This window comes from Lampetra fluviatilis, chromosome 15 (genome assembly GCF_964198595.1).
Source record: "Lampetra fluviatilis chromosome 15, kcLamFluv1.1, whole genome shotgun sequence".
NCBI lineage: Eukaryota > Metazoa > Chordata > Hyperoartia > Petromyzontiformes > Petromyzontidae > Lampetra > Lampetra fluviatilis.
The window spans coordinates 8,000,698-8,010,894 of record NC_136289.1 but is presented as its reverse complement, the minus strand read 5'-3'; the positions used below and the strand labels follow the sequence as shown (position 1 = coordinate 8,010,894).

Genomic DNA, 10,197 nt, shown 5'->3' with positions numbered 1-10,197 from the left:
ACCTGATTCGATACAGACGTAGACGCTTAGATTAAGACGTGCGCAGTGAGATCAGCAACGAAATCCGGGTTTCCCGCGCAAACGGAACAGCTGATCGAGGACCCCGCGAGAGGTGTCCGCGCGACTGCCTGATAAAAAAAACCTTAACTCCTGTAGCAAAACAACTAGTTCAAGTTCATTGATTAGGTATAGCCCTGTGAGCAGGGTTTTGGTAGTACATGTTGTTTATGTCATGTATTGTGAAAATTCCGTCAGTTCCTATGATCACTGTTACATTGCTTTCATGGCTTTATTTTGGTGATTTCGAAAAGTGTATTGGTTTATCCATGTTTGTTTGTTGTAGTACAGAGTTAGACTGATGGCCTTAATCTAAGTTGTCTTCTGGTTGTTGTTGTTGTTTGACTTGCATCCCACTAGGATTTTTGCACACAGCGTTGGTGTACGGTGCTTTTTTCTGCAATATTTTGCTGTCTTTTCTTGGATTTTCTGTTTGCACTCAGTCACATAGTCACTTTAAGATGTTTTTTTGTTCATGTTTTTGTTTTGTTTGTTGCGATTGCACCCGATTCAAGAGCCGAATGGCTCACAGGGCTATACCTAATAAATGAACTTGAACTATAACCCCAATTCGCCAAGTGACCAATCACCGTGAGAGCTGTCGTTGAGAGGGGAGGGGTGGGGATAGGCGTGTAGGCGTGGTTATGACATTGACCAATCGCGTGCGCCGTGTGACTTTGATTGACAGCCAACACCAACAACGCCACACAAAACGCGCGCGCCCCTCCTACACGGGCGGCCATATTGCGTAGGGAGCACCCCCACACAAATGTTATAAAGGGGCCCTAAATAAGTAAATAAAACACTGAAATATATATATTTTTAAATGACTTGCATAGTAAAGTGATTGTATTTTTTTTATTTACTACACAACTAGGTAATACGACAAATCGCTGACCTTAAACAACCCAGTCGTTCATAAAAGTTGAAGGCGGTATAGTACTATAGCAATAGAGCAAGTGCAGAATCACTGAACCGGAATTGATAGCTTGAAAGCAATTTAGCGCGGGGGGCCCTTGAAAGTACGGGGCCCGTAGCATTATGTAGCTACTGTTGCTACTGGGATAATCCGACACTGGACACTGGACACACCATCACCACCCCTACCACCCTGGCGAGATTTCGGTGACATCCACCGACCTCGCCTTGTGCACTTGACCAAGATGGCGGCCGTGCAGGCTTCAAATCCGACAAACGTCGCAGTGGTGGTTTGCGGTAACCCCTCCTCCCCCCCCCTCGTCCTCGTCAACAGCAGCAGCACGAGAGAGGACGCAGGGGGTGGTGGTGAGAGAGCGAGAGACGAGGGCGCAACACTCCTCAACGATTCATTGACGAGCTGCTGTTGTTGTTGTCGACGAAGCAGTGGAGGGGTGAACAACGGAGGCTCATGGCGTTTAAGTTGGTGTCGTGTTGGCCCGCAGGTGAGGCTGCAGCGTTGACACCACGCACATCGCACTGCTGCTTAACGTGCACGGGGCAAGCCGTCTCTTAAAGTCCATTATCATCACCTGGAAGTTTAGTTTTGATTACGGATGAATTACAATTGAACGCATTTGTGCTAGCGAGCGTTGTGTGTGAATAAGGGTCGCTGTTGATGAGTGAGTGATTGCTTGAGGAGTCTGTGTGTGTGGCTGGCAATGGGCCCAAATGAATGGCACGGGAATGTGTGGCAAAGGTCATTGGAGGAAGGTTCGCTCTTGATCCTTGAGTGTTAACTTGATTACCAATACGGTGGTAGTGTTCATGTGGTAAACCTCTTAACATGCAAATGAATACGGTAGTTTGCTCTGACATGGCTGCTTTTGTGTAGGGCTCTGATGGTGGGCTGTTACACAAGCGTGTTGAATTATTTACACAAGTCAACACTGGGTTTACATTGCACGAAAATGTTGCGTAAATGCGTTACCGTGTGAGCGATTGTGTTGCCTTGCTTTGGAATGCCAAACTCTAAATGTGGCACGAGGTGCACGTGCAGTTTTCGAAGGGAAAAGATAAGAAGTTTATAAGCTTTATTGAGTTGGTTGCGTTACACACTTAAATATGGTTACAATTAAGTACAGGTGGACGCCTGCAATGGGACCCAATGTCTCAGAGGTGCTAGCTTACTTCACTTACAGTATTTATAAGTAGTTTCACTTTAGGTGATCGTGGAAGAGGCAAGCATTTGCTCTAGATGGGCTCTGTTGAACTCCGTATCGTGCGCCTTAACCTGTTCCACTTGAAGCGTTTACTTTAAAAAAATAGTTACACAAGAACATTCAAAGTTTTTTTTATGTTTTGTCGGAATTAATGCATTTGTAAAGCATAAAAGTTGACGGGTAAACATGTTAATGTTACAAAATGTAAACCCGATGAGTGTGGAGTTGGTTGTCTGCATGTTGAACTTCTTTTGCACCGTAGTAGCCAACCGTGATATCATCGGTGTTGCGGTTCTATAAAGGGGACACTTTGAGTGCATTGCTATTGTGATGAACGGTGCAATGAAGTGCCCCTGTGCTGTCTTCTGGACTTGAGTGCTGTAGAGGTGGCCCCGAGTGGCTCAGAGGTCAGAGCGCTTGAGTTGGCACCGTTAAGATTCAGGGTTATACTGGTAGGAACCTCCTGGTTACACCAGCCCACAGGGGATTATTGTGTCCGTCCGTCGTGCAGGGAGGGGCTGGGCAGGGAGGGGGGGCTGGGTGGGGAGGGGCTGGGTGGGGAGGGTGGGGAGGGGCTGGGTGGGGAGGGTGGGAGGGGTGGGGCCGGGTGGGGAGGGAAGGGGCTGGTCACCCCGTGGTGCCCTTATAAAACTCAACGTTTAACCTACTCACGCCAGCTTGTGCTCGCCCTCACAGTCGGGCATATTTGCGGAATACACCACGCCGCCGTTGACCCTGGCCATTGACCGAGCAACCCAACGTTCCTACCAGCTCCCTCCACAGGAATGTGTTCAGTTGTAGTGAGTCGATCGTCTCAGTCATGTTACCCGTTACACAAAAAACTTCACTTTAGATATGCTTCCGTGCTAAGCTGGATAAGTTACAGGGAATTAAAATTTAGCAATCGGTTTGACCGTCATGCGACAAACATTGTTACGCGGGAAAGTTGTTGCTCCCCCTACAGTGTGCACCAGAAGTCACTTGAATGGATTTCAGAGGTAGTTCTGTTGTATTCTCTTCTGTGGGCCATCCTCACACAGGATGGGATTGCACTGCTATTCATCCCATAACATGACACCAGGATATCACAATTAGGATACAGTTCAAGAAAATTACACAAATATAAGAAAACAAGCATTCACTCCCGTGTGTATGGGGTTGTTTTTAACCTCTGCGTCAACCCAAGCACAATGTTTACAGCTCCCTTTCCTCCAGTCCCCTGTAAGGAATGCAGATCAGGGCTCTGCGGACATCAGCCAAGCCAGAACCCCACGGGGCTTCTTAGGGTTCGTGTTTACAGCAATGTCTTTGGCGTGGAATATAATTTTCACAGACACATAAAAATCATGTTCTCAACATTTTTATAGAAAGTGGCTCTGAGAGGGGTCAGACTTAATAATATTGCAATAGTAATCAATTGCTGTATATCCGCTGCTGGGTGAAGGCCTTTCCATGTTACCATCCCTCACAGCTCTGCGATGCCACAATCCATCGTATATCAATGAGATGATCTCAGCACTTCATCTCTATGGTGGTCTACCTGTTGGGAATGTTATTTCCTTTGGCTGCAATTCCATCACCAGTCTAAAACTATCTACTATCATCGCTTATATCGATGTCTTCTGCCCAAGCCCATATTCTTTCACAGTGAATATCATCCCTCTATTTTGCATTCGTTCTGTGATCCATGTGTTCCTCTGTCTACCCCTCAGTGCAATTCCTGGCACCCTTATCACCATGCCTCTTTGCTCACTTTTCAGCTTTTGTTCCAGGTTATTTGCCATCGTCCATACATCCTTACACCATGGCAGGTGATATGCACTGATTAAGTAGTTTAATGTTTAGGTGTATTGTTATGCTGCTTTTCATTATCAAATGGAATTTTCCAAAATCACTCCATCCTGTCCTTGTGAACGTCTTTATTTATTTAGATCCAGTCTGCCTCCAATATTTGCTCTAGATATACATACTTAATTTGTTTTTCAGGTGTTTCCTTTGGCTTACCGATATCATTGTTGCACATCACTTTTGTTTTACTTATCTTTATCAATAGCTCAACTTTGCCAGGTAATTAATAACACTGAGGAATTGGCGACCAAGGCCTCACATTGATTTGCTTTAATTGGCTAGCCTCCAGTGATAAAAATAAAATCGTAAATAAACCCATGACGCCTGCCTTCCTCAGGACGCAAGCAGCCTCTGTCTCCATTTACCTCTGAACGGAAGTTCAGTTTGACAAGCAGTTTTGGCAGACAAGTTATCAAACTTGAATTATTCATCCTTGTGCTCAGCCAAAACTGTAGGTGTTGTTTGGTCTTAGCATCCTTCTCAAAGACGCAGTGTACTGCTGTTCAAAGTTGAAGATGTTTATGTACAGCCCTTTGTCAGTCCATTGCTGGATGAAGGCCCTCCCATGGTGGGTTGCTCATAGGGGTTGTTTGAGCATGCTTTACCGTGCTGTTGAGTGCAGGTTTGTGTGACGTGGGGGCCAAGGACTGGTTCAGATGTCACCACTCAGGTCACCGGGTTCACAGCCAAATGCATTAACTACTGCGCCACTGCTCCCACCCCTTGGAAGAAGACAATACAACTTGTATTGAACGCAATTTATATATCTTAGAAAATGGCAATAATTGCACAGTGAATGCAGGTGAACATGAATCGACATCATGCATTTTATTCGCATGGGAAAACTACAGTAATGACTCAGCCACAAATTACCGTAATTCCCTTGCAGTTCTATTAACGGGTACACTTTCAGCACCTTTCTCAAATACACGCAAAGATGTTGATGAGGGGTCCAGAGGGCTCATGGGAGCTCAGGTCTTTCCTTCCCACATTCTCGGTTTCTCCCACGCCCTTCCAGTTGCCCGGCCCCTTTCGTGGTCTGGATTTCACATGATGGGGTCACCGAGAACTGGGACATGCTCCAAGTCAAAACCCAGCATCCTGGAGTGACTGCAGGGAGCACAGACAGCTGCACCGTGTGCACGCGCGGGATTATTTTAGAACGAGGCAGCTTTGTGTGAGACAGTGTGCGCCACCATGTGACATTAAAACCAGCTGTGCACAATTTAATACTCCTGTTACACTGTATGTCTGGTACCTGCACTGCATATGCTTGCGTACTTTATATAGTAACTAAATAACACGAGAGTATGGAGAAAGCAATGGCTCAGTCGTTAGCACATTGTGCTATTAACGTGGCCACCCGAGTTTGATTCCCAGCCATTGAGAACATCAGTGACAAGTGACATCTGAAATGGTCCTCAGGCTCTTCCATTTCACCAACCTACAATGACCGACATGGGGAAGCAAGGTCAAACAATCTCCACGACAGACACGCTGTGGAGAGGCCTTCATCCAACAGTGGATTGACACTGCACGCATACAAAGTCAGAGTGGTTTCCTGCATAAACGCGTGGCAGTGCTTATCTTATACAGCCAGTGGTAGATATGTGTCATTCTTATGGCAGGGAAGAGTCTATAGCTCAATCACTGTTGCTTCCCACAGCATCAGTCCTTAAGGGATGAAGGGTCGAGATGATCTCTGGTATTTGAACACGCGTTTGGATGCTTCATAATTTCAAATTGTATCGTAATGTATGTTATGTTAATGCATACATCTATATATGCATTAACTCTGTATATTATACATAATTCTCTGATATAAGACTTATGATTCCTACCTCCTAACAGTGTTGTGTTTTTCTGTCACGAGCTGCATTTGGATTGTTTCTACCAGTACTTTTTCGTCAAGATCTGGCTTGGTTCTGTGTCTTCCATTGAAGGCCCCATCTTGGATCATAATGTTCTCTGCTTGTGCAGTGCATGAGGAATGTTCTGTAAATACAGAGCTTGGCGTAATCACCTTGCGTTCGTGTGCGTGTTCCGCAGTGCGCCACTGCCTACCCGCCGTGCGGGGTGCCGAGAGGGGCCCAGCATGTATCGCCGCCTCCTGCCGCTCCTTCTCCTCGGGGTCAGAAGTCACGCCCAAGATAACGACGCACTACACGGTGCACCCGCGGGACAATGACCCACGATGGGCCGGTAACGACCATGCAGCACATGGCACCACTCGCACCACTGCCGCCACCAGCACTCACACCACCACTGCCAGTGCCTTGAATAATGAATGCAAATTGCAACTATTTCTCAAGATAAACCCGCATGCAGGGGCACTCTGGAATGCCCGAGTTAGGGCTGGGTGCTTTGCTGGACTGCTCCAAACAGGTGGCAGAGCTAAAGGTCTCGCTTGACTGGTTGTAGAGTGAACTCGGTTGACTTGCTTTTGTTAGTGGTGCACACTGTAATCAGCACTATGGAGGCAAGGGTTTGTGGATCGAACAGATTTGTGAAATTTCCCGCTGGAGATGGTAGGACAGCAGGTGGGTTCTTGAAGCCATCTGAGCAGACCTATTTATCTCCTCGTTTTTTTCTTATTTTTACAAATAAATTCCAAGTTCATGCATTATCTATCACTGTATAAAATGAAGAAGCCATGTGCCAGAGAAAGGCTGCATATGAGATTCTTCACGTGACATCTCCAAAAAGAAACATCCGGTGACCTATCCTTTACACAGTAGAGGGCACACTTCATACAATCAGTAGGGGTGCCCTCATGATATTGTCACATGACCGTCAAACATTTTGAATTCTCAAAGCTGGAATTTAGACAAACTTAGAAGAGGGTATTTTTGTACAGTCATTGGTGGCTGAGCTTTAAACATCAACTTGCTGCATGTAAGAACCTGGTTTTATTATGGGTAGCTGCCTGGATTTGAACCCACGATTTCAGTGGTGCCAGCTCAGTTTTCTGACCTCCAAGTCACCCAGCCACCTTTTGTATCCACTTGTACTCCAATTTCCTACACCATGCAAATCACTTTTGGCCACGCTTCTATATGTAATAATTAAAATACATTACTTTTGCCATTAATCTTATAAGTTGGCGTACAGTCTGACTCAGAGGGCCAAACAGCATCTTGCCAATGAGTCTCCTCCATACGACCGACATTGCAATAAATACCTAAGCATCATAGCTGACAACACGTCTTCTAAGTAGAGAAACGGCAGTGGTTTGTTCTGGTGGCAAGCACAGCTGGAGTGTTGAGTGTTTTTGATCCACATCGCTACCTTGGAAGGCTCCTGTGAATTTCCAACGACACAAAACAGTATGATTGGGTACACCACAGTAAAACGATTGGCAGATCACGTATGGTGGTGAGTACTCCCACCTGTACCAAGAGGTCTGGCCAGCGTGGAAGAGTAGGCCAATACCCTCTATAAATGATGTTTAGAGCTACTTCAAGTGGAGGCCCTTCCATCAGCAGTGGTGTGAGAAAGAGATGGCAGGGCTGCACCTTTATCTTTTTAACTTTTCTGAAAACTACAGTTTACGTGACCTAACGTGAGTCCGCTTCTGAAGTTCTAACAATCGCTTTTGAAAGATAAATTGACTGTACATGCTGCATGTGTAGTAATTACTCAGGAGGCTTGACGACAGGATCGGAGGCACACTTATTTATTAACACAACTTGTATACAGTTAGCGAGTATACACAGGACCTAAGGGGTAACGTCCCCTTACTCGGCTAACAGGGAGACACAACATCTAAGCCCCGCTAACCTAAGCCCAAGTCCTCCACTAGGGAGCTAGGGGAGGCTACCTGTCCCAGCCCTGGTCAAGCTGGGATCCGACCCCCTGAGTTCCCAGACCTGCTCGTCAGTCTGGGCTCTCGGGGCCACGCCACCGGCTTGCCCTGGTCGGCCCTTATAAGGACAGCGAGCCAGGGGAGCTCCGGGGCCTATTCTAGCTGGTCTTCCGTCTTCGCTGGTTAAAGCTGATACCTCGACCCCGAGCCCTCCGGCTCACCCCCTCTTATAGTCCGCGGCCCCCCCGGGAGGGGCCCGTGGGGGATGCAGGTGCGGACGTCGGTGTGGCCACCTCCTATGTGTACGGCCCTAACCACGCCCCTTGTGTTTGTTTGCCATCCGCTCCCATACACAATTACACCTCTACATCACCCCCCCCTGTACAGCTCGCAGCCGTCCCCGGCTGCAACAAAACCAGAATAAAGGTGCATGCCTCCCCAAAACCGTGTGTGCCTCGCGTAAATTTAACAAGAACGATAACAGTCATAACAACAACAACAACAGGAACAGGTAGAAGAAGAAAGAGAAAAAAAAATAACCCGGCGCACCCTCCCGAATAAATACCCCATTCCGCAAACCCAACATATATACACGCGCTCCGGATGCCCCTCCCCCACTGTCCGCAAGGGCCCCCCAACGGCCGACCTCACAATAGTCTGCGCGTTTTGGCGCGCGTTCTCGCGGCGGGCCCGTCACAAGGGCTCGACCCGGCACGCTCAGTGGTGGTTGGTGACGGTCCGGGTGCAAGAGAGTCTGGCGTCGCTGCCGAGTGACCCCCGACCCCTCCGGGAGGGGTTGGCGGGCGTGGACCCGTCACTCCTGTTGCCTCTGGAGATGGAACAGTTGATGTCATGTTAGGCGAGAGCAGCGACATCGGGGAGTCGGCGGACCCCTCACACGTTTGGCCATGCGTGTGTGTGTGTGAACCACGGGCCGGCGCAATGAACGGTTTCAACCTTGAGGGGTGCACGTACCACCGACGCCTCCCCCATTTGACGCGAACACATTGCGGCCGTAAGACCTGTACGACCTCCACTGGCCCCCGCCACGGCCGTACCAACTTTGACGAGGTTGCCAGTGGCACCTGGGGACAGTGCAACCATGCCCTGTCCCCTGGTTTCCATTTGAACACATGTACCCGCCCCAGCCGAAGCCTCTCGTTCGCCTTCTGGCGGAGTTCAGAATTTTGCACGGCCGCTTCCCGCGCCTCAGACAATTTGCTGATGTTAAATTTAACGTGTTCGGACAAGGTAGACTTCGCCTGAGGCGCCGCGAGCTTCAGCTGGGTCATCACAGGGGGGTTAGCCTCGCGGCCATACATTAAAAAGAAAGGGGAAAATCCGGTGGCCGCATGGGGAGCCATCCTGTAGGCCTGCAACACACCGGCTATGCGAAGGTCCCAATCTGTCTGGGATTCGGACACCTGTTGGGACAGCATAGACGTGATGGTCCGATGTAGCCGTTCCACCATCCCGTCAGTTTGAGGGTGATACGGGGAGGTCCGAATTTTCTCCGTACCCAAGAGGTCGCACACCTCGCGGAGGAGTTTTCCCGAAAAATTCTTACCCTGGTCAGTAAGCAGCCGTTCCGGAGCACCTTTGTCGAGGACATAGCCCTGGACAAAGGCCTCCGCGATGGCTGCTGCCGACTGGTTGGCCAGGGGCCAGGCCATAGGCCATCTCGTGAAGTATTCGACCCCTGTCAATAAATACCTATTCCCCCTGGGTGTAGCGGGAAATGGCCCGAGTATGTCTAGCGCAACGAGCTCGTTAACCCGGGAAACCTTTATGGACTGCAGCGGAGGGTTGGACCCCCTAGCTGGTGGCTTTCGCTGCGCGCATTGCGTGCACGACCCCAGGAGATCCCCCACGTCCTTTGCCATGCCCGGCCAGAAGAAATCGAGCTGGAGCGTGGCAAAGGTCTTGTGAACCCCCAAGTGCAGAAGCCGCTCATGAACAGCCCATACCACCTTACCCCTCAATGCTGCAGGCACCACGAGCTGCTGGCGGCGGGTTTTTCCGTCCCAGTGCATCAAAAGACCCTGGAACAACCCCCACGAGTCAATGTTCGCCACCCCCTGCCCAACCCCCCCTGCGCGACGGCGCAGAGCGAGGAGGGAGGTGTCCTCCATTTGGAGGCGTCCCCATTCCGCGACCGACAACCCCAGCAACGAATCCCTCCCTTCTTGCTCGATAGGACCCGAAGCCAAAGGCGCATCGGCGGCGGCCACGAGGACCGAATCGGTGGTGACGTTCGGGGGCCTACAACGCCCCGAACCCAGGAGGCAAGCGCACTCCGAAGTGGGTGGCAACCGTGACAGGGCGTCAGCGTTCGTGTGGCGGACGCCC

The 10,197-nt window shown here is 49.4% G+C and overlaps 1 protein-coding gene across 1 annotated transcript in view; it reads left to right on the top strand.

Moving 5' to 3' along the window:
• Window positions 1-1,293: 1,293 nt before the first annotated feature.
• ETFDH (electron transfer flavoprotein dehydrogenase) overlaps window positions 1,294-10,197 on the top strand; it is a 27,900-nt gene continuing 18,996 nt past the window's right edge. The window contains exons 1-2 of the mRNA XM_078863082.1: window positions 1,294-1,478; window positions 6,093-6,245. Coding sequence (XP_078719208.1) covers window positions 1,445-1,478; window positions 6,093-6,245 — 187 coding nt within the window. The 5' untranslated portion in view covers window positions 1,294-1,444. The remainder of the gene's footprint in view (window positions 1,479-6,092; window positions 6,246-10,197) is intronic.